This window comes from Carassius auratus, unplaced genomic scaffold, assembly GCF_003368295.1.
Source record: "Carassius auratus strain Wakin unplaced genomic scaffold, ASM336829v1 scaf_tig00214657, whole genome shotgun sequence".
NCBI lineage: Eukaryota > Metazoa > Chordata > Actinopteri > Cypriniformes > Cyprinidae > Carassius > Carassius auratus.
In genome coordinates, this window is record NW_020527754.1 from 6,282 (window position 1) to 31,440 (window position 25,159).

At 38.1% G+C, this 25,159-nt stretch overlaps 1 protein-coding gene across 14 annotated transcripts in view; it reads left to right on the top strand.

Moving 5' to 3' along the window:
* The first annotated feature begins 252 nt into the window (after positions 1-252).
* Positions 253-25,159, top strand: part of LOC113092595 (afadin-like) — a 94,316-nt gene continuing 69,409 nt past the window's right edge. For 12 of the 14 annotated variants that reach the window (XM_026258242.1, XM_026258250.1, XM_026258247.1 and 9 more), the window contains exon 1: positions 254-614. In XM_026258242.1, the coding sequence (XP_026114027.1) occupies positions 513-614 (102 nt within the window). In that variant the 5' untranslated portion in view covers positions 254-512. Of the gene's footprint in view, positions 615-25,159 lie in introns of all 14 variants that reach the window. The other 2 variants (XM_026258252.1, XM_026258243.1) reach the window with 1 other exon arrangement.

Sequence of the window (25,159 nt, forward strand, 5' to 3'; positions counted from 1 at the left end):
ATCAATTTAATAATTCTCTACTTTTATTGCGTAAAAACTAGTTCGATTTTTTTTATTATGTAATTTTATCTAACGACATCCGCGTGCACACGTAAATATTTTGAATGGAGCAGCAAGTGCCTGGAACAAGAAGTTTCTTTAATTTTGTTCTTGTGCGCGTCCCCGTCAGTGTTCCTCATTAATTTTGTGTGGAGTGTAGCGCGCGGGCGCGCGCACAGCTCCAGCTTTGCCACAGGGAGCGCGCACGGAGCGCGTTAAGACAAACGAGAGCTGCCTGGGAAGGCGGAAACAGTGGACGATAGAGCTGAGGTGCATTAACCGGCGACTGCGGGAAAGAGCGACGCTCACCGCGGAAACCGCGTTTGAAAGCCCAGTATCTGGGTGTAACAGATTTACTTTTTATACCAGGCCGTCGGTTAAGAAGCCTGTTTGAGTGGATAAAACCGCACCGGCGAGGAAAAAGGCGGATTGTTTCTCTCTCCGGCTTGACTAGAATTATTAGGGATTTGAGAATGTCGGGGAGCCGAGAGGAGGAGCGGCGGAAACTCGCCGACATCATCAACCACTGGAACGCCAACCGGCTCGACCTGTTCGAGATCAGCCAACCGACTGAGGTGAGTCCGCGGAGCCGAGAGCGAGCACAGGCCGCGCGGTCTTCTGTCTGTCCGTGCCGCGAGATTCATTCCCCCAACACGCGAGATTGTTATAGTAAAAAAAACGTGCGCTTGATCTGTCATATATTACCTGTCTTTATGTCTCAATGGCTCTGGAACGGCTAAATCACGACGGGAGCTTTATTATGACTTATCTGATGCATTTTTGAGTCAGGTAATGGCAGGATATGCCCATGTTGGAGGTGAAGTAAAGCATAAATAGTCTAGTATGAATAAAATGTGGACACTTCTAGCTGAGTCCCTGTTGCTGTTCAACTTTGGCCTTTTCGTTTTACGTTAAAACATTAGTTATATATTACCACCATGAACGAGCCGGGCTAAAATGATTCGGTGCTCGCTTGCAGTTTGTAGCAGAGAGCTGCATGCAAAGCTGTCAGATTAGATCAGAACAGCTGGATGATATCTTAGATGAATGTAATAAACATGGTTTGTTAGGATGTCAGGCCATGGTCAACAGAAACTGTCCGTTTAAGTGATGTAACCTGAAATGGTTGTGTGTTTATTTATGTAGTGTATGTTTTCATATATTTATAACACAAGCGTCATGCATGTTGTCATTCGGGTGCATGAGAATGCATTTCTATTTTTGCTTAACTGTTTGTTCAACATGTTTTAGATGCATTTAGCAAACAATCGCGGGATAAATGGGGATTTTAACTTGCATTGGTTTTGCGTGCATATGCTTTGGATTGCACGCCAGAGTTGGTAGGGAATTAGTGTTTTTAGGCGGGCAGTGCATGAATGCATTGAATGAAGGGGGTTGGGGGTAAAGCATAATGCCGGGGGTCTTCCCTGCTGATTTACTGGAAACCCCCATAGGCGCAAAGAATATTCTTTGGCCCTTAATAATTCATGCATAAGACGTGATATTGAGCCCCTGCGGCACCTGCTGATGTGACATAAAAGCCTAGATTAGGTTTGTTTTGGTCTGTAGAGGGTGATTAATAAGAAGTGGAAAATGCATTGACAGAACCTCTCCGAGTCCCCCTTAAAGACCACAAACTCTTAAGATCAGCAGGAGTCGTGAAGAGCTGATGATGACGTAATCGTCTTGTCCTCCAACCAAGTGTGACAGCCAATTTGCAGGCCTGCTTCTATTGTCACATTTTATTCACTGGAACATTGTATAACTAGAGATCTACTACTATTTATTATTATTTTATTTTTTATTCAGTCCTGATTATTTTTGGTCTAATAACCAGCGTTCAGAACCGATGTTTTATTTTTATTGCTATTAGATAGCAAAACATAAATGTAATGAAAATATTTTATTTAAATATATATCTTTTACATTATATTCAATATATATACATACAAATTTCAGTTATAATTATTATTAGTTATGCTATGACATACTGCACGCAGCTGTTTTGCAATGTGGTTGCATATTTAATTTGTATCCTTTTGTTTTGGGCTGTGAAGCCTAAAATGCTTTGCATTTCTCACTAGAGAATGAATTATGTAAGAAGTCATTTATGTAAACAATCCATTAAATAAGTAGGTTACTTTACCTTTGAAACACTACTGTTTATTTTTGAATGCACAGTGGTGTAATGGCATTGAAGGGTGCTTTATTTTAGGAAACACAAATGATGCAGAATAACAGTAGAACTTTCAGTAGAAGATTCCAGTCCGTCAAAAAACATCTGGTGAAGTGGAAAAACTACAAGTTTGTAATAAAACAATTAATCTTTAATACATTTTTAACTTAAAGCTGACGAGTCCTCTATTCATAATATAACTTTCTCAGGTGTACTATTCCATGAAAGCACATGGCAAAAGATGCGTTTTTTTTTTTTTTTAATGCTAACATGTATCAGAATCATTTAGCATTACGGTATGTTTACAGATTTTATTTGGAGATCCAGGGCAAACCTAAAAAATGCCTTGTTATACATTAAATAAATAAGCGTGTTTGACTAGCTTAGTCATTTATTGCATGCATACTTTTTCAGCTTGGTTTTCAGGGATTGTAGAAGGGATTGTTTTGCATGTGGTATCTGCAGTGTGGCGTCTTCCTGTTTTGCACAACTTTGTGTGCATGCATAGTCTTTATGAAGTCCGATTGCTTCCTTTAGTTCCCTCTGTTTAGGAGAAATTTCTTGCACTGGTGCTCATTTGTAGATCACTTTGGATAAATCGCCTTCTAAATGATTAAATGTACATTTAAACTTAGCTTTTTATACAGTAATTTAAAATATAACATGTTTAAAAGATAACATTTCATATTTTTTCATAAGGTTACTTAAGCTTTTAGCAAGGGTGCATCAGGCAATTGTTTTTACTGATCAGTGTGGTGAAATTAATTTGAGTCTGAAATACAAATACCAAGCTTTTAACCAGTTGGCACTGTGTTTTTAAGAAGATGGAGGATCAAATTAATGCATGCCGTCATTTCCTGTATCTGCATCTGTATCTTGTCCACCAAAGACAGTTTGTGACAAGTCGTCAGTAAGAACTTGTTCCTTTGCTCACTTGAATTTGTTTACGAATAAGGCACAATTTTCAGAAAGACTGAAACTTAAAGACGATTCTGTAACGATTATATTTGGTCTAACAGTAATGTTGCATCACACAAGTGTAAATCATTTTTTTTATTACGCAGTCACTATTGCTTTGTCTATTATTACAGAAGAAAACAGGACAGAAAATAGCCTATTACTTTTAAATTATATATTTGATGTAAAAATCTTGATAAAATTATAAGTGGACCTCAGACAACAGTACATGATCCCTTTAATGTGTCAAAGCAGAAAACAATGAAATATTAGCTTTAGGTATGATTATCAGACAGTTATACATAAAAATAATCAATGTACATTTATTAGGGATGGGAATTCCAAGAAAAAATAATATTTTGAAAATCGATGAGTATGAATCGTTATTAAACTTAGGAAAAGTTAAGAAAATAATCGCACAACCTCTTGCTATCTCTTGGAATCGAAACCATAACCTTGCCATTGTTGGTAGCACCATGCTCTACTGTTATCATGAAAAAAAAAAAATAATAATTCATCTCTAGTTTTTGTGCATCAAAGCTGGATAGGTGTCCTAGCAGTTATACCTTCAAAGAAAAAGCCTCACTTTTTTAAAGGGGGAGGAAATGCTCAGAAAGCAGGGCAGGCACATACTATACAAGTGAGAGATTTCTGTTTCTTTTATTTTTAATAATAGATAAAATGACAAACTATGTGTTCCAACTCCAAGTGTGTCATCTCTTGTTCAATGACTTTTCCTTGTTTTATGTTTTTGTCATGGTACTGATTCAGTAGTAGTATTGAGATAATTTAGTCAAGTATCATATCAAAGACAAAAACATTTTGTTATCATAGTTTGTAGAGCTTTAGACCTGAAATTATGTTTATAAATACGTTGATGGTCTCTGCATGTTTAAATGTTTTTCTTTTGTTTTTTTTATTGTTGACAACTTAATTTTAATTTTACACTCTGTGATGTTAGAGAACATCATATGTGACCTCTTTGCAGAACAAGTACTCCATTAGTACACAGTTCTTACTGATGGATTATAATCAAATACTACATTTATATGAATTTAAATTCTGATTTCTCAGGGCATCAGAGAGTCAGGTTTGTGTGTTTAATGAGGTGCTAAAGGTAATAAAATGCAACATTTTTACGGGTCTAAAAGTGTTGTGTTAGAAATGATGAGGCTTGTCACCTCAACAGCATGTGGCTCTCTGGGAAATCATCTCCATGGTGATTTTCGTGCCTTTATATGCGCACAATCTGAGCCTGCTTTTTATGTTGTTGAGGAATGTACTGTAGTCTGCACTGTAATTGTGCATATTTAAAACTCATGGAGTTTCCCTCAGCAGTAATTAAAAAATTCTAATCCATAGTTCCCTAATCTGATGTGATTATAATGCTTTTTTTTGGGTTTCAGCATCAAGAATATCTGTGCTTTTTTCTGTCTTTTTATTTTTGTATTGAACCTGTTTCCTATGTCAACACAAAAGCTCCATGTTTCAAGCACAGTGTTGATGTGTTTCCTGTTAAAACAGGAAAGTGGGGGTGAGAGGTTTTTGTTTAAAATGGCCAATAGCTTTTAGTTTAAATCACAACCTGAAAAAAAACCCAATTGTGTTGTAAATGAATGCAATAAAGACAAGCAACATCTTTTTCCAAAAATGTTTTGTTGGCAAAGGAGAGCAAGCATTAAAATGTGTTATATATATTATGTGTGTAATATTTTTGTTCTATTCTCCTGCAAGACTTACAATTTTTTTTTTCATGAGGTCTATAAGATGTATCACCGTTTAACAGTTGCCTAAATTGTCTTGGAGTTCTGAACTGTTCCAAAGTCATTTGCCGTTCATTTATTATTCAAAATCTTTGTATGAAGAAATCAGGGTTTCTGAATCTCTGTGATTTCCTGCAGAAGCTCCAGTGACGCAGAGGGTTTGCTGAGCTTTTAGTTGACTGCGGCTGGTGTTTCTCTCTGAACCTGCAGCCGTTGACAGAGCTCCTGTGCGAAGTCTGTGTGTTGAATCATAACAAGTGGCCTCACGTAGTGCAGAGGGTGGGGTTCCTATCGGAATCATTGTATTCCACTCTTGTGCTTTTCCTCCTCGTACTGTGACTGCATTCCACTCGCACACACATGTGCTTCACCCAGCTACAGGCTGAAAACAGCTCGTCAGCCCTGTTGTGCAAATTCAGCATGAGAGCTTGTCAACAGAGGATCAGAATTGATGTCAGTTCTATGCAGCTAGTTTGATATTTGATTAATAAATGATTACTGTAATTTCCATCACATTAAAGTTAGTGTTTATATAAAATCTTCACTACTTGCATTGCATATAGGATTACAATTTTCACTTTTGAAGGAATAGTTCACCCTTAAAATTTGAATTTGCTGAAATTCGCTCGCCCTCAGGCCAGGATGTAGATGTAGAAATGTAGCATTATATCACTTGCTCACCAATGGGTCATCTGGAGTGAATGGGTGCCGTCAGAATGAAAGTCCAAATAGTTGTTATCCACAAGATTCATATTTGTGATAAATCTATCTTTTGAGATGGTTTTAACTTCAAACTGCTGCTTTCGGCTTATTGCTTTCTCCATTGAAAAATCCATCACATCTGAATCCGGAGAGAAATATGCACAGATCAAGCACCGTTTACAAGCCAAAAAGTTCTTAAATATATTAGTGGATTTTGATATGAGAGAACATAGTGTTTTTATGGATTATGGACTGGTATTTTGGCCAAAAGCGTTAAAACACCTTAAAAGAAAGCTCACCCCAAAACTCTGTCATCATTTTTAGTCACCCTCACATTGATTCAGACCTGTATATGACTTCAGACCTGTATATGACTGTATATGACTAAACAGAATAATGATTTTGAAGAATGATGGTAACCAGCAACTGTTCGGTCAAAATGTTTTAAAATGTTTTTTTGTTTTTGTTTTTAATTGCGGTTTTTAGTTTAGTTGTTGCAGGCCTAATTTTAAAATTGATCAAAATTGTATTTTTTTTATTGAACTTGCAGAATCTTTTTGAATATGAAATGGACAAAGGCAGTATGTTGTTTTGATCGCATTTGTTGCTGGCATAAAATGCATTCCCTATCCACATAGTACAAGATCAAGGCACCTAGATTTCCTACATCCACCTGGTAACTTTGATCCTGTTGTTTTTAAGAGATGGTTCTGCAGTCTGTGCACACAAGCACCTTATTGTCTTGACGCTGAATGGCTGTTGTTAGACTCGATGGATGTCCTGTGAATGGGAGGTCTGATCCCAACCCTAGCCTTGGCCTGTCAGTCTCTATTTATCTCCCGGGAGGCCACGATGGTAAGTCAGTGGCCGCTACAGGGCTGACCTTATTGGCTATTTCTAAAGTGCAAATGTTCCTCAAAACTAAGCCAAATATTTTGCGGTGTGTTGCACATTTTGAAATGTATCATTTGTTACTTTACGCATGTGTCCTCTCATGAGCGTGAAGCTCTCTTTCAGTTGGCAGTCATGCTGGAACGTCTTATCCAAGTGCTCTGGACCGGTCTTGAGGCCTGTTCTTGTTCACTGCACTTTTTTTTTTTTTTGTACCAACAGTTACAGAAAGTGCTGTGGTGGTGCCATGGTACAGTTGTGTATTGGTAATATGTTAAAATTTTTTCTTTCATTTTTATTAATTAAAATGGGTAAAAAATATTTTGATAATATATGATATTTTAGTTTCATAAAATGAAACAAAGATACTCGAAGATACCATGATAATCACACTAATACATTTTTTTACTGAGTCACCATAACCTATATATTTCAGTATATGACTTTATAATATTGTGCGTTCAGTGTGCTGTCATATCCTTGATAGAGAGATTTGTTTTACAGATTAAAATTTTATCCAAATATAATTAAAGTGAAATGGAATGTTGGGGAGATTAGTCGTAATGTCAAATAAGTAGGTTGATGGGAATGAGCCTTTTTTCTCACATAATTAAGGAAAACTAAGCGAGTGGAAATTCTGTGTTTGAGGCACGCATCGGCCCCTTTTTATTGTTCTGGAATGTTCCACACTTTCAGCTCATTCCGTGACACTGAGGACCTGTTTTATTTTGTGACACTGAGGGCCTTCACTACCCATCGTGTGGGTTCATTCACACTCCCCGTACTGTAAATTATAGTGTTCCTGTCCAAAGTTCAGCACAATAGAACTTGGTTCTGAGGAATGTTGTATCATAGAATGTCTGGCTATGACATCATTACAGCTTGTTGAAAGGTTCATGGTACAGAGCAGTGGCTGGATTATGACTTCAGGGCTGTTTTGAGTGCAAAATAATGATTTCTCCGAGCACAATCAGGCCGTATCGTACAGGCTGATATCACTCTTGTTGTACTGCTTGTTGCACTGAAAATAGTCTTTGTTGTGCAATTGTGATTGCTGATCCTGCAGCCTCAGATTCAGCAGCAGATGTGTGCATTTAAACAAAAACTTTTTACATTATATATTTAGTGTTTTGTCTCATATTAGTTCACAGAATCTTAATAAATATTATATTAAATATTTAATGTTATTTTATTCAGTGCCTAGTTTGAGGATGCTTTCAGATAAGTAGTATTGTAGTATTGGTCTTTTTAATGCATTTATCATATTTAAATCAATTTCACAGTATTCTATAGGATTTCTCTCAAAATGATTTCAGTAAAACCTCTACCAATTCACTCTGGCCGTGCATATGAGCCAAAAACCCACGCTTAGACCCCAGTGCTCGTAATCTCTGATGAATTATGGGGGCTGAGCTCTGCTGCTGAGAAGGGTTGAGGGGAAAATGACCACAGCGTCAGCTCTCTGTTTGTGTTGGACAGAGGAGATAAGCACAGCCATCCTGTGAGTGTGTGTGCTGGCCTTAAGATAACACTGGAACGAGAGATCAACCACAGCAGAATGGCCTTCTGCTCTCATGGGACAGAGGATGCCCCTGTCAGCCGCTCACTGTCTGAAAGTGCTCCGCTAAATCACAGCCTAGTAAACGGCTAAAGACTAGTGTGACAGAACCACAGGGCTCAGAGAGGATGGTCTGTTTCCCAAATCGACTTGTTTGGCTCTTAAATGCATTTAGGATTTCGGTGGGAAAAACTTTTCAGTGACCACTTTTAGTAGGCCTCCACTTTTAGTTGAAATAAAATTAGTTTAGATATGGCTGCTATTTATTTAAATGCATGTTCAGTGTATTTCAAAGCGAAGCGTGGCAGTGTGTTGTTTTACACATGAGCAGTTCATGATCCTGTGTTTTAATGTCTCAGAGCAGCTCAGTTCTCAATAGTTTTTTTTTGTCTAAATGTCTCACTAAACAACATTTGTTTTTCATTCAAAGAGATCTTAGAAATTAAATGTGCAGATCTTTTTCTCAGCATTGTAATGACTGTACCTGAGCAGAGCAAGTGCTTTCTTTGGCAGTCGTCCGGGCCTTTCCGTAGTAGCTCTCCACCCCAGCAGGGCCCCGAGCCAGGAGGGGGTGGTGGGAGGGTGCGTTACCTACAGAGCAATAATATTGTAACAAGTAGACAATGCATGTATGGGAGATGACCTGCAGGAGAGAGTTTACAAGCACAACACCGCGCCTCAGATATTTATTGAACTAGACGGAGATTCCGGCCTTAGATAACATCTTTTGACCTGAAAGGCACAGATGTTTCTGTAACCTGCTTTGCCCAATCTGAATTATAACGTTTGGATGTTGGAAGCATGACATGTGGACTGTCAGGAGCTACAGATGCAGGGAAAGATGAGGTTTGCGGTCCATCTGGGTGGTTTTGCTGACTGGTTTGGATGTGGTGGTATCTGTAGGGGTGGCGATGTTGTTGGCTCTTGGATGGCTCTGTATCTGATGTGGTTCTGGTTCTGGTGGGTGGTGAGTGCTTGGCGTAAACCTTGGGGGAAATCCTGCTTGAAAAAAAAAATCACTTCCATATGGGATGAGCAGTCTGACTTCCTCGGACAAGCAGGGAAGGAGGTGTCGGATCGGTTTTGCTATTGAAATGCATTTATGAGTGTTGTTAGTTTATAAACTATTCAAAGTGAATGGTAGGCACACCCTCGGTGTGTGGCTTGAATTCCCCTCTTTAGTCATCGCGTCCATTCGCTGTAGGAGTAGCTCATTGTGCCAGTGTGTGGCCATAATGAAAGTTTAAACAAGGCTAGAGTTTCACCTCTATGCAAAGTTTCACTGTTTAGTCACATAGTAAATGTTGTTAAAACAAGCCTTCGAAATTAAAATATGGATGTGGAAAACCAATCATTGAAACTGTTTCCTGATGAATAGTAAATTAATCGGGTGTAATTGGATGCCTCAGCAATATTTTATTATCCCTGCTCAGGGAAGATGTAATTGGACTGTGTGCTGTTACATAATTTAGAGGCCTTGGAACTGTGTGTGTGTCACAAGTTGAACCTGATACTGTTGTTTGCAAACACACACACGTGATCAAACACACTTTTGGATCTTTCAACCTGTAAGTTGCACACATCCCCCAGGTTTTCCCAAATGGGGATCATAGTATTTCTTATAATGTTGAAAACTGTCATAATATTTTAGGCTTCCTTTAGGAATATAAAGTTACAAAAAAAATTCAATTTCAATTAATTTTTTTTCAAACGACCGCTTACTGATAAACATTTGGACGGTAGTATTATTTATTTATGTATTTAATTATTTTTGGATGAATTATCCCTTAAAACGTATCTCTTTCTGCATCACTCGTGAAAAATCCTCTCACCGGCCCCCGCTCCCTCTAGTGAAGATATAACTGCGCCAAGACAAAGTGCTTACAAGCACTTGCCATGGTATTCCGCCACACAATATAGTTATCAATTTTACACGCTTAGAAAAGCGCAACATTTTGTTTTGTTTTACCGTCCTAGGTCGAGTTACACTACACGAGTAAATGTATTTAAATAGGGAAAACGTGGAGGTGTTTGGTAGCTTCTCTGCTTGGCCCAAAATGAATGAATGGGCTAAGTGCTTTCAAAGTGTCACCGCGCGCCAAAGCGATTGAGTGCACGCACTGAAAGGAGAGAGGTATGTATCAACTCGTCTTAGTTAAGGGAAAAACATAGTTTAATATGAAAACACGGTGGAGTATCCCTTTAAAGGAGGAACCTGAGCCATATCTGGGTTGTCTGTTTTGATTTGAGCCAGTAAGCAACCACTTAGAATCCACCCAGACTCCTGAGATTGTGATGTTTTCCTCCAGTGAAGCCTGTTTTAGAAAGCACGTTTTGTGCTTGGCTTGTCTATACGGTTAGGATAGAGCGTGTTTGTCCCAGTTGGCTGCCGCTTGCTCAGACTGTTAGACAAAGCTGAATGTTGTCCTGTGAAAAACAATCAGTGGTTTCTGTCATGCCTGCTACTCTCGCTGTGCACCATTTAGATAGACAGCAACTTTTTTTTGGCACAGGCCTCTCTAGTTGGTATATGGGTGGTGAATTTGTGTGATGACAGTGTTCATTTGATGACATTGTTTATTTCTAGATGAATAAAGATGTTTAGCGAATTCAATTCAAATTTACAAAATATTTGTATAGTGTTATTTTCACAATACACATTGTTTCAAAGCAACTTTACAGAAAATGCATTTGTCTAAAGCAGAAGTGAATGTGTCCAAGTAATGTTCATTTCACAAATTAATAGTTCAGGATCAACGAATCATACAGCTAGCTAACATGAATTAATTTTAGACAGAAGCTCATAAAAGAGATTATAAAAGTGTGATCATGAATAAGATATGTGTGTATATATATGAACTTTCCTAGAGCTATCTCGACAGCTGCACCTTGTTTTATGGCTGTGTTTTCATGACGTAACACTCTTGATTCCACATTGACTGTATTCTGGAGTGTGTCATTTTCTTGTCTGATTATCCCTTATCCTGTCACACCACAAGCTGTTGTTTTTTCAGCTGTAATAGCATGGTATGTCTTCAACAGGATTTTATGGGAGGGATCCTTGTTCCCTCTCATGACTCATGGCTGAATTGCAAGTGTCAAGGGAAAGAAAACCCTCCCACTCTGTGATCGGTCGGGCATTTAAAGCTTCTGCCACTTAACCACCAGATTTAATTTAACTGCCCGGGACTATTTCCTCTCCTCAGTTTACTGCCAGTTTGAACTGAAGGGGCAGTTCTCATCAGGCCCAGTGGCCTTGTGGGATGATTTCAGGACTGTGTAAATTACTCCAGCTCAGGAGACAGTAAATGGTGCGGCACCCTCGTGATTGCTCCGGTTACAATGCTACTACACAACTGTCATGGCCTAACCTTAGTCCTCCCATTTATTAACATCACACCTGTCATTGCCGTTAAGTATTTCCTGTCTTTGATTTGTGACACTGCAGTTGGTGGGGCGATAAATAACGCCAACCCTCTCAATTTCGTATCTGGGAACTCCTTCACCAATGCAGACTGAAAATGAAAAAGCGTACATTGTGTTATTGAATGACAGATGCATGCATGTGTTAAAACAAGGGGTAGGATATTAAAATGATGTTCCTGTTCTGTGCTTTCTGGTGATTCATGTGCTATTAAAAGGTTTGGTTGTTGTGGCTTCTCTTAAGCGTGAAGTGCATGTGCTTACAGGAACTTTCTGACATAATTTTACACCGTTCCCAGTAATGTAGTCATGCGATGATCACAACATCAAATATTTATTTTGAAATTTGCTTACTCCTGCTGAGTGCTAGCGCCTTCAACAATGGGAGGGGCAGGTGTGAGACGAAGGACTTGAGTTCATGAGAGATGACAACTTGCATCTGGAATTCATTAAGGATACTGGTGTGAAACAGCCCCTTTATCAGAAACCAGTGTCTCAAAAATGTTTTCTTTAAAACTGCTTAATAATAATCAGTATTTTTGCTCAAGAGACACCTGTTAAGTCAAGTAATGTTGGGCTTTCTGCATAACTACATGACATATCTGTTCTGTTACTGTGTGATTGTATGGTATGGTAGATTAATATATGGTAGGTAGATAAATTATCTCAATCAACATTAAATAAAAATCATACATATTTTGTTTAATTAATGTCCTTAGTTTGTGACTGTTATGCTAAAGACCAGAATGGTTAATTTAATGCAATTACTTGATCAAAAACAGTAGTATTATGAAATATTTTTTATAGTTTGAATTTATTTTTCTTTTTGGATATATTTAAAAAAGTAATTTATTCTTGTGATGGCAAAGCTGAATTTTCAGTATCATTACTTTAGTCTTCAGTGTCACGTGATCCTTTGAGAAATCATTCTAATGTTTGATTTGATTGATTCTAATGCATTTCTTTTCAGGAATCTTTTCACTCAAATAATAGCATTTCAATTAAATGTAAATCTTTTAAACAAGAAAAATATGTACTTTTAGTTGATGTTATTTTTCGTTGAATATACATTTTCTCTTGACAAAAAAAGGGCCACATTATAGAAGCTAAACATGCTACAAATGTAATTTTTATCTTTAATCTTTAATAGTCTCATTGAAAAAGCGCACGGTATCAAAGCAGAACATTAGTGACTGAGATCAAAGTCTCCTTTGTGCCTTTTGAAATTCACACTTTGCAACCTTGGTTTTAAAAACCCGTCACTAAAAGATCAAGGTGGAGGTCTGTATCTGTCTGCTAATGCCATGACGGGGACACAAACACTGAAAGCCTGTAAAACGTCCACCTTTCCTCCTGTTTTTGATCACCTCAGTGAACACAAATGGCTGCTGGGGAGCTCAGGCAGGTGTGCAGGTCCCTGCAGGCTCCTTCTTCAACTGCTTTTCCATAAATCTGAGCTGGTTTTTGCAAAACATAATAGTGGGCTGGCTCTTCTTCTAGTGAATATCTGTCAAAGCTGTGCTTCATTTGTCAGGACGTTGAAGGAAGAAGAGCAGTGTTCTTTACAGCAGAACCATGTGGAGAGACTTCATATAGGCCTATGTGTTTTTGTTCTTTTAAAAGTCCACTGCGGCCCATCAAACAGACCACACTAGCTGTCTAGGATTGTTAACCACGTCTGCCCCGGATGAACCTCATGAAGTAGGGCTAGAGATGGTCGTCATGTCCGATATGATGTCTTTTGTTTACAAGGTTTTTGATGTTTGGTTCTGGAGACCTGTAAATCCAGCTCTGTTGAGAGGCGTGGTTGGAAAAGTCTTGGAGTCTGACAGATTTATCTCTGCTTTATTAGACCGCAAAAATCCAAGCTGTTACAGAGAGAACGTCTGGTTAGTGTAGTTCACAAACTGTCTCCGTTTACTGATAGTCATGATAGCAGAGCTCTCTGAGAGAGGTGGCAGATGTTAAGCTAATCTCTGAAAGATAAGTGAAGATCTTTTTGGTTGTGCTGTTCTTTCTTCAGAACTGCAGACCCAGCAGGAGATCAGCACCACTTGAAGATAAGATTAAATAGATTTGAGTTTGGTTTAACAGTCTCATTCAAGATTTCACCTTGACACAGTCCCAAACCAGCCATCACAACAACAAAACATTTTGTTGGTCACCTTCTGTTTGACTTGTTGAACAGGGCTGTAGTAAAACTTCATCGGTCCCAAAAAATTGGAATTGCTATTGGAAACTGATTTCAGTTTGATTCAGATTCAATTTGATTTCAAATAGATTTTAATTCATTGAGGCATTTATTAAAATATCCAGTATTCTAGATGTAATAATAATTTTATATTTATTAAGTAATCATTCTGATGGATTCAGTGAAAGATCCATCAAAATGATTCAAACAATAATTTGATTGATTCAAAGGTTCGGCACAGAAGACTCACTTGTTCTTGATTCACTTGTAAATGATTCTTGAGTGTCATTTATTTGTGAATCTGGTCCTGTTTTTTGTCTTTTTTTTTGTGGTTTTTAAAGAATTTTTATAGAGATCATCCAAATGAATTCTTCAATTAATCTGAAAATCTACAAGTTAAGTTTATATATATATTAGGGCTGTCAAAAATAGCGCGTTAACGGCGTTAATTAGTTGTTTGTCGTTAATTACGTCAAATTTTTTAAAGCATTTCACGCATGCGCAGTGTGACAAATTATTTAGGTCAGGAAAGTCTCGTCGATCTCTGAATTCTCAAGATAGTAACAAACAGCGGCGAGCGCCGCGACGAAAACACCGAAGAAGCTTAAGGTTTTACCCCAGTTACTCTCAAATACATTCATGCCAAGCTCGATAAACAGAGACGACTTTGGCAGTTGATACGCTGGAGCTTCTTCCTGTTATAGCGTCCTGTGTTTCACACTGCGCATGCGCAGAACGCATACATGCAATGCAGCGAAAATTACAGCTGTTTGAAAAAGCATTTGCATTTTTACTTGGTTTTACTGGCACTTGAAGCCTTCAGAACGTGAAAATATCGATCCTAAAGTATTGTGGCAGAGCAAATGAACACCTCCTAAAAACAAGAGTGCCCAGAGTGCAGAGGGCGCATGTTTGTGTTTCTGAGTTCATTCTTTCGAGTTTCTCTATGCATAATTTCATAGATATGTGGCTATATTTAACCACAGGTTCACCTAAAACTCTTACAATATCTGTAGTTAAATGGCATGGTTTGATATAGTGCTCAGGTAAATTTGATTAAGTAAATGTTAAACTTTTGAAATTCAGAAAAAAAAAGAACCACATATTGATGAATCAATACATGAAAATTATGTATCTGTGTCCTGTTATTTATCCTTTGGTACGCATTTCAGAAAAAAAAATGGTTAGGATTCAGGTGTATTTGCAAATAGTGATTAATCATGATTAATCCACTGAAAATTCTGATTAATTTGATTAAAAATTTTGGTCATTTGACAGCCCTAATATATATATACACACACACACACATGTATACACACACACACACACACACACACACACACACACACACACAGTTCTATGCCTATCATTCATATGGCCTGTCAGTAAATGCCCTAAGAAAACCCCAAATTGATGGAGGATTCATGGCTGTTTTTTGTCAGCAGAAGCGTGCTCAGAGCTGACCCGCTGAGGTCTGCAGGCACGTCCTTTCCCTTCCAAGCTCAGCCCCTTGTGGTCTCCATCTTGCCCTTGACTGACCTAGCATCAGTCTGACTCAGTTCTGCAGAGCATCTGCCTCAGCTAAACCTCTGGTGACGTACGTGTTATTTCAGCAAGTAAGCTGCGATATATCAGCAGAAAAACCATGTGAAAGTCTATTAATGTCTTTTCCATAGTCGAGTCTCGTCAGTGAAGAACAGCCTCTCATTCCTTTTGTATGTTCTCTCGCTATTATTGTCTTCTGTAGTCCTGCTGAGCACTTTGGCCTGTCTTGCATGAAGTGGTGAATTAAGGAGTCATTAGTTGACCTGGTTTACAGGCATGACAGAAAGAACACGTCCCTGTGGCTCCTGCTGCCGTCATGGAACACCCGGGATTGATTAAGAGCTTGTAGCCCCACAGCAGCACTTTTACTTTTGATTTTGCATCAGTTTTTGACATTGATACTTTTGTTTTTGTGCATAAATGAGAATGAATTCAGTGCTTAAGTGTAATAACCTTTAGGGACAAGTCCAGGCTTCACAATCCACACAAACTAATGCACCCTCTGGCTGAGACCTCACAGAATTGCTCTAGGGAAAGCAAATGCTTCATGGAGAGAGAGCGAGACCTTGATGTTGTTCCTGTACGCCGCACATATTGTGACCTGCAGGCTGACCCGACTGAGCGGTCTCATTGCTTTGTGCACTTATGCAGATGATTAACAAATGAACTCGGGTCTCATCCCCTGATTATCCAAGGAGGTGGAGAGAGAGCACAGTTCCATGATTCATCATCTTCTCTGGGTTTTAAATGTATCTTTACCTAACTTTACCTATCAGTTTGGACGTCAGGGCTTTTTTGCTATCACTTTTCCTATTTAAAGCATTAAAACATATTAATGTTGCCGTAACCGTTCGTTTTTGTCATGTCTCAGTAAATAGCCTGTTTGGACTTGTTTCCTTGCTGGTATAGAGTGTAAACATCACTAGGTGACAGTTTTTATAAATGTTAACTTAACATATAAATCAGGACATTCACTACTCACTAGCCACCGAGTAATTTCACATCTGTAAAAAATGTGTTTTTTTTTCAAAACTTTTTATTACTGAATTAATCCAAAGAAGAGGTTATGGTCTTTGGCCCCCATGACAACTTTAATTGCAGTAACATTGATCTGGATTACCTTTCTCCAACTTCATCTTGCACTGAGAACTTTGAACAAATTTGAAAAACAAATAAATGCGGTGATTAGTTCTTGTTTCTTCCATCTTCTACGTCTTCTCTCTAAGGTCAGATCCTCTCTTTTTGAGAAAACCTTAGAGATTGCTGTCCATGCGCTCATTACATCACGGTTGGATCATTGCAACTCTCTCTACTATGGCATCGCCAAACACTCTATTGCTCGTCTCCAATCAGTAAAGAGTCCTGCTGCAAAGTTCCTCAAAAGAAAATGTAAATTCGATCATGTTTCTCATGTATCTTAAAATCACTGCATTGGCTCTCCATTTTAGAATGGAGTTTAAAATTCTTCTCTTTGTTTTTGAATCTGTAAGCAGTCTGGCACCGAGGTATTTGTCCGAGCTTCTCTGTCCACACAATCCCCACATGAAACCTGAGGTCTGCTGATCAGAGACTTTTGGCTGTCCCCAGATCACGGCTAAAGAAAAGAGGAGACCGAGTTTTTGCAATTGCCGGGGCCTAACAGACTTCCGGCTTACATCCGAACATCTCAATCTCTAACTGTTTTTAAATCTTCTCTTAAAACTTACTTTTTTTATTTAGCTTTTAATTCATTTTGATAACATGTCATAAGTTTTTATTTAATTTTTATTTTTTATCTTGTGTATTGTTCTGCTCTTTGGTCAGCCCTGCTTGCTGTTTTAAATGTGCTATATAAATAAATGCAAACTTGAAACATTGAAACACTTAAAATATTGAAAATATTAAAAGAATATTTCTCCCAAAAATGAAAATGTAAAAAGAATGTATTCACCCTCAAGCCATCCATCAAATAGATGAGTTTATTTCTACATCAGAATGCATTTGGAGAAATGTAACATTACATCACTTGTTCACTGAAAACCAGCTAGTTCTATAACCTTACAACAACAAGAGAGAGAGAGAGAGAGAGAGAGATTTGTATAAGATTTGAAATAGTTTTTGAAGAATCTGCCAGACATTATTACATTCGACTACATGCAGAGCAAAGTCAAGTTCATGGACAAAAGTCTAGGTATGCCCATCGTTTTTTCTTATACTCTGTTCTTATCCCCCTGCTAATGGATTTAGCGTGTCTGATTTTATGAATTATGAATTCTATTGCATAAGAGTGACATGAAGAGAGAGTTTTAACAGCTTTTTGTGGTGGTTTAGGAATGGCAGTGATCGTGTTTGTCTGTAGAAAACAGAAATCTTTTGCTTGTGTAAATAACAGATACTGATTATTCAACAGTTTTGTGGTAATTTAATTGATTTCATATTTAAAATTGGCAGTTTGATGCTGTAGATCAAGTAGTTTTATTTTAAAATGCACATTTTAAACTGAAATGTTAGTTTATTTTTGAGCAACTCTAGTTTAAAAAGTTCTTCAGTGTCTGATAATAATTAACCAAGCTCTGAGAAGAGTCTTTCATAGCTGGTGGTTAAACTACAACCTTTTGGGTTGTTGTGAACCCCTTGATAGTTTTATTTTTCTGTTTATGTAGGTGGATTAATCTTTTAACAGGCGGTTGCATGGCTGCTGAATGTCTGAGTGCCAGTTTGCTGTTAGAGAGCGGATGTGAGATGATTGTCATCATACTCACCTGATATAATCTGTAAATACTGCTTCCGCCATTCTGGGAGAACTACATACAGTGAAATCACAATGCTGAGCTTGTAGTATTTTGGTTTAGTGTTCATGGATCACATCGTTATAGATGTTATTCTAGATAGCATTTACTCTTAGTTTTGTTTCAGGAAAGATCTGCTGAAAACTGATCTTCATCTTATTATCTTGCTCCTTCTTTGCTTTTTTTGTCAGTGCTGAGTGCCTGTTCCTCACACATTGGCAGCATTACCTCCTCTAATGAGCTGTGTGAGATTGTACTGCGGTAAAAGTTGTAAAAACAAAGTTCAATCCCAGATAACCAATTAACATTGAACTAGATTAGGACTAAAGAAATAGGCCCAAGTGCTGTTTGAAAAGCAACTGATCATTTTTGAGTGTTTTCACACTTTGTGTTTGACGTCAGAGCTGTTTGTAAAACCTATAACATATCTGTAGAAAAAAGAAGAAGAAAACAAAACACAAGCACTCAGAATAACAGAAGTATACTTTGAACGATTACTTAATATAGGCATCTGTAATTGTAATCGCAATTAGAAATGAGATTAATTGTGCAGCCCTATTTTGGGCGCTGATGAAATGTGCCCGGCTGGACTCGTTGTGGTCTCAGGTGTTCTTGTCTCATGGGCGTCTTCGTCTGCCAGTGTGACTCCACTAATTAAAGCCATCAGGGCTCAGAGGATGTTCACACTGACAAGGAAAATTACAGTCACTACAAACATGGAGACTCGGGCATTAATGTCAGCCTGTGAATACGAGCTGCTAGTGGGGAGGAGGATTATTATTTATCATTTATTTATTTAGGCAAGACAAGACTTTAAAAAAAAGACCGACTGGCACTTTAAATTTAGAATGCTGACAGGCGCAGCTTCAGAAGGTCTTAATTGGGTTCCCTCGACTCAGGGTGAAAAAAGATGTTCTTTGTAATTCAGATGAATGATGGAGAGGGCGTTTTATTCAGTTTATCTTTCTTTTACGTAGTTGGGATGGGTCATGATGGTTGAGTTTTCATAGACTCTTCTAGCTGATCGATTAGTTTACTCTTAAATTTAAGATTTTCTGTTTGGAAAGAACACTCTTATGCTCATCAAGGCTGCATTTATTTGATTAAAATAAAAAGAGTAATATTGGGAAATATAATAACAATTTAAAAAATTTTCTATTTGAGAATATTTTAAGATGTCATTTATTTCTTTGAGGTCAAGGCTAAATTTTCTTTGTCATTAGGGGCCATTCATATGGTTTCTTTTGCACGTTAAAGTTCGCTATTTCAAACGTAGCAAACATACACAAATAGAGAGCTCTTCATGACATGCTAGATTTTTCTAGATGCGTATGTGCTGCAGCTAGATAAAAACACCTAAACTTTTCAGAATGCTGCAAGCGTGATGCAGGTCATGTGACAGGAACCAGCCAATCACCTTCACCCTTTCCATTACAACATTGAAATCTCAGCCAAGACGGAGGAACAGCTGATCATAGCTGTACAGGGTTAGGCATTTTAAAATAAATTCGGTATAAATTTAGTAGCATAAACATATTTCATTTTCATATTTCAATACACAAAATAATCTCACTGTCGTTCACAATAGATAGACATCTTTGGCTGTTGAATCATGTCTCATGCTGTTTTTGCACAGCCCTATTAAACGAACAGAATGTAAGTATATAAAAGGCTTATTTGAGATGCTTTTTGGTAGGTGCTCCGCATGAGACTGGATTTAAAGAGTTTAGCTTTGATTTCATTTGGTCTGCTTAATGGTTATTCCAGCTGAAGGTTTGAAAATAGTGAGTTTAGCATAGTTTCTGCTAGCTCTTAAGATCCCTCAATCTCAGGACTTTAAATTGCCCACCTGCCATTGCCAATAACCTCTGTGAGGTGAGATGGGCGGCCTGTGCTGTAAATCAACTCAGGCTTGACACTTACTCAGTCATGGTGATTGTTCCTTGTTCCCTCTTTCCTCTGTTCTTTGGTGGAAACGTGCAGAACTAAGGGTTGCTTAAACTAGCGTATGAGATCTCCAACAATAACTTGCTACTGTAGAGAATAAATGTCCTATTATGGTGTTTGCTCTCTGATGGTCTACCTGAGTCAGGCTTGAACGGTTTGCTTTCTGTGCCAATATGTGGTCAGTTTAGGTCTTTTTCTGGGAGTATTTTGTGCTGGGTATTTTGACCATGCCGAAAGCTTTTGAAAATATATTTTTTAAATATTGCATTTCTCATTGCAAACCTCACCTCAAGGTTAATATGACGTTTGCTTAAAGTGACATATTTTTCCACAATGACACAAGAAAGTGGGCAGTAAGAGAGCGCTTTGAATTCTATGAAGAGGCTGCTGAATTTGTTACGATTGCTTCAGTGGTGTCAAATCACATGGATTTGTTCATCACAATGCAGTGAATCTAGAGAGTTTGCCAACATGATCTCAGAGTAACACTCCAAGATGTCAGCGGTAAGAGCCAAGAAGTGATGTAGTGTATTGAAATTATTGCTGCATGATCAAAGTATTTTCCATTGTGCAAATTAACCCTCCCAAATTACAGATGGTTTGTCCCAGGCATTTTCTCGAGGGGCTGGGGATTTTGGCCTGTTTTTTTCCTCGCTGTCTCTGCATGTGATGCTGTTTTGTGAAAGCAATTACGAGTTTGGGTTTTGTCCGATCCTGGTCGGCGCATTCCTCAGATGTCCCGTCTCGGCCTGGTACGAGGACGGAATGAGCTCCTCTACTCATCCTGTAAGGGAGACACAGACATTACTTCAACTTGAGAGGAGAAAAAAAAATACTTTGTTTCTATGTATTTGTTCCGTAGTCATAGCCAGCCAGGGAGAACAGTCACAAATGTGTTTATATAGGTACAGATTATTCACTCTCATTTCAAATCTTCAAGGCTTGATGATAAGTGCCAGTGTTGATTTAAAAAAGTATGTCTGCTGCTGGTTCCTGAATCCAGTTTTGTTGGTATAAGGGTTGGGTGATGTGTTCAAATTTGGCATCAAACGATGTCCACAGTGAAACATCGCAATGGACGATGACATCGGCAGGGGCAAGCGGGCGATTGGGGCATGTGTGCCCAAAGCATGACTCCTCAGTATTACTGACAAACATAATCTTGTAAAATGTGTGGTAAGTACTTGCCACTCCGTATTATAAACCGAGTTTGTGCGATCGCGAATCTCGAAAGTGATAGTGAAACTAAAAAGCCATGTACATTTTGTATACGTTTTTGATCATTAAATTGTATTATTTATTTACAAGTAATTCTAAATCTGATTTTGAATAAAATGTGTTCATCTAGATAGAATATTTCAATTGTATAGTTATTATTTTATTTACAGACCATTTATAGATATCTGTTGACTGCTAGTTATAATATTTTTATTTTTTATTTTGAGTAAATATTGATTGAAACTTGATAATTATTTAGGTTCTGTTAAGTGTTGCCATCTCAGTTCTGTTTACCGTATTTTCCGGACTATAAATCACACTTTTTTCATAGTTTGGCTGGTCCTGCCACTTATTTATCAAAATGAATTTGACATGAACCAAGAGAAATGAACTAAGAGACATGACACTGTCACTTCTGGTACTTGATTGTGCCACGTCGGGGCTTCCTCGGGGTATGGTTGGGTACCGAAACCTGGTATTAAAATGGCCCCGGGGCTAAATTATGAAAGACCGTAGTATCAGTAAGATCTGACAGTATCAGTTCTGCTTTCGGTACTGGAGAGGACAAAATTTATGTACTATGTATTTTTGCTTAATAATGTTATCGTGCACATTTTATCTCACCGAACATTTCTAATGTGCGATCATATCAAGGCGTTTGTCTGTGAGATCTGCGAGATTAATTTTAAGTCCTGATAAATTAATTCATTCAATGTATCACTTATTCTCTATTAAAACGTTGATGCTTTTGAATTTGAATATTTAACAACGCATGCAAAAAAGCGGCTTTTATCATATTCGTTTTGTGATTGCGCTAGTTCGAGTGACTTGCTTTTTTAGTTTTCTGATAACTTCTCTTTGTTGCTGAAATGATGGGCTTGTGTGATGTTGTTCCTGAGAGGCGTGTAAAGGGCGGGTTTTAGTGAAGCGCAGAGGAGCTTCAGGCTCGACTGTGGAAACACTGTGCTATTCTGGCCTTGGTGCTACTGGCCCGAGGCTTTTAGCCCCGCTCGGCCCGTTTTAAGCCCTGGCTCACACTGGCCCGACAGTGGAAATGCGGCTATTGATCAATAATGCTTCAATAGTACTGAACACAAGGCCATCTAAAGTTGTCATGTTGATTCGAATAAAAAATAATCTGACCACATCTGGTGTCTGTTGCTGTTTGTCACACCTCTGCTCAACTTGTCTGGAGGTTCTTGTCCTTCTGCACAGCTGAGTCTTGCTCTTGAAATCTGAGCCCTTAAGCAGCATGTCTAGAATGTTTCATGCATTTTATAGTTTCTGTTGTTGTTTAGTCTGCTCTGTAAGCTTGGATGCAAAAACTTTGATGTATTATTATGGTTGTCAGTTTTATTTCCCAAACACTTTGATTGAGGTTAGTAAAATGGATTTCTTGCTGCTATACCATCACATGACACCTTGGCACGTTTGAGAGCATAATTTATTTCCCGCTCGATGTAATTTCCCATTTAATTCCTTCCCTCATCTTTATTAATCTGGCAAAGAAATAATGGCTGCCAATTCCCAAGTTCATTATGCGGTTATCCAGATGACTTGATGCTGGCCTTGGGAGCATTTTAAGAAAGGATCAGGTGTTGTGAGAAGCTCGAGACTAAATAACTTCACCTGACTGTTTGAGGCGAACTGTTTCCAGGTGTTCCTGGTGAAAGAACCAAACTTTCGATGGGATAAAGGCGAATGTGATGCTACTTGAATTCTGAAGTGTCTGCAGGCAAGAAATGTAAAGTCTGATGCTCTTATTTAAACCTACTGCAATCTAGTCATTCAAATCAGAATTGGTTTAATTAGGTGTAAAATTTTAATGTGACTCATTTAGAAAGACCTAGAGAGAGTATCTTTTTTTTTTTTATATGCATGATGACAGCATGTGCGAGTGAGAGAGGAGCGCTTCAGTGGAGGAGACGTGCACAGTCAAGCTTTCTCTTTCATGTCAGTGCACAGGAGAGTCCTTTTTTCTTTTTGCTACATCAGTGAATCATTACTGGCAACGGAGGACACGGACGTTCCCGCTGAGTCACTGCTACCTGAAAGTCCTTGTCTTTTTTTTTTTTTTTTTAGCTGACTAGATGATGGTGTTGACACACTTTTAATAATGTACAAAATGACTGGCAAATATTAACTCTCTCGATTTGTGTCTCCGGCTCGGTTCGGCCTTGTAGAGAGCAGGCCGCAGGGTCTGTTTGTTGGCAAGATGTAGAACGTTGGAGCTCGATGCATTATTCAGTGGCTTAGCTGCTTGTCTCTGCTTATCAGGTGACAGTTGCCAGACAAACTGGTAAATATATCTGATAACAGGGCATGACATAAAGCTGCAGTCTGAAGGAAAGGCAAAGGAATTTTGTTAGAGAGAGATTTGAGACTTATTCCTGCACCTGAATTGGGGGAAAGCTATAATGATTGATTAGCTATTTATTTGATGAATGGTGAGCCCAAGTATTTCACTTAGATCTGATTGCTTAACATTTCCGTTATCTCTGCTCACTTTTGCAGCAACCGAGGGTGTTTGGATTTGTTATTCTCTGGCCTCATGACCTTGGGCGTCCTGTCGATACTTAGCGCAAATGATCTCTATTCATTCGTAAGATAGATGAACCTTAGCCAGGATGTTTGAATATCTTTACTTGTCCTTCCTCTTCTTGTTACAGGAAAAACAGACTTAGTGTTAACTTGTGGTCGCTTTTTATGTGAAATCACTCTAGCAGCATTTTTAAGTGCAGATGTCATTCTGATAGTATGGTGCACAATTATATAATTTCTTGGATTTGGTACACCAGCTCCCTGAATATCGAGACAAACTGGTCTTCTTTTTCCAGGAAATCTGCACTTGAAAATGTCTGTTTTGCAAGCTTTGTGGTTCCATCCATTGCAGGTGCAGGGTTCCCATGGTCATAAAAACCAGGGTTTTTTAAAATGTCTGGGAAATCCTAAATATCTTGAGAAAAAATTGAAAGAAATTCCAATAATGAATATGCTGAAGAAATATCCCCCACCCCAGAAAATATTTCTTCAGCAAGATATTTATTTTGGGTAGAGTAAAACTCACAATCTATAGAAATTTCATTTGGCAAAAGTTGGTCTCAACTGAAGTCCCACCAAGTTAAATTGTCATTTTTCACCTCCACATTTGTTCTTTTTTTTTTTTTTTAAGGGTAAACAAACCCAGGAAACCAGTCACGTGTCCATTTCAGGAGGTTGTATGACATGAACTGTATGACATTTGTCTTCATAACACCACTGGCTATTATTCTTCCTGTCTCAAACAGGAAAAGGACAACAGGAGACTGGTAAACCCGCTGAACCACAATCCCTTGACTGTCTGCCTGTAGGAAACCGCCCGGCTCCTCTGGTGGATTCAGAACAAAGCAATCTGCATTTATATGAATAAAATGCTCTTGGCTTATAAAGTGGTATGCAGTGAGTTTTAGCACTAAAAAAACAACACGAGCGTTAGAGAGGAAGAAATGGATATGTTGTGTGGAAGATGTTTATGTGGGTTTGGTTTCAGGTATAGACTCGCATTGCTTTTGAACAAAAAGCTCAAGCCTATTGTTTCTAATCAGAACAGGGTGAACTTTCGCTTGACTTGAAATACTATTGAAGTTTGTTGTTTGTAGGAATGCATATGACCGTATTGATTTCCATTTTAATTACATTTTTTCAGTTTTGCATTTGCATTATTTTTGTCAGCATTTGGCTTTTTTTCACCATCTAACATTCAGCTACACTAAAGATTTTTTTAACAATATTTGAAGCATATTGATTTTAGTGTAATTTTAGGAAAAGTAGTATCAAATTATAATATCGGTCTTGACTTATTTTTCATGTACAAAACAGAATTTTTAGTGGATTGAAATTTGTCGACACCTGAAAGTGAAACATGAAACTGTGAAACACCTGATGGGTTTTCTAGAAGTTTAGGAAAGATTTACAGTCTTAAAGTCTTTGTTTTATATTGAT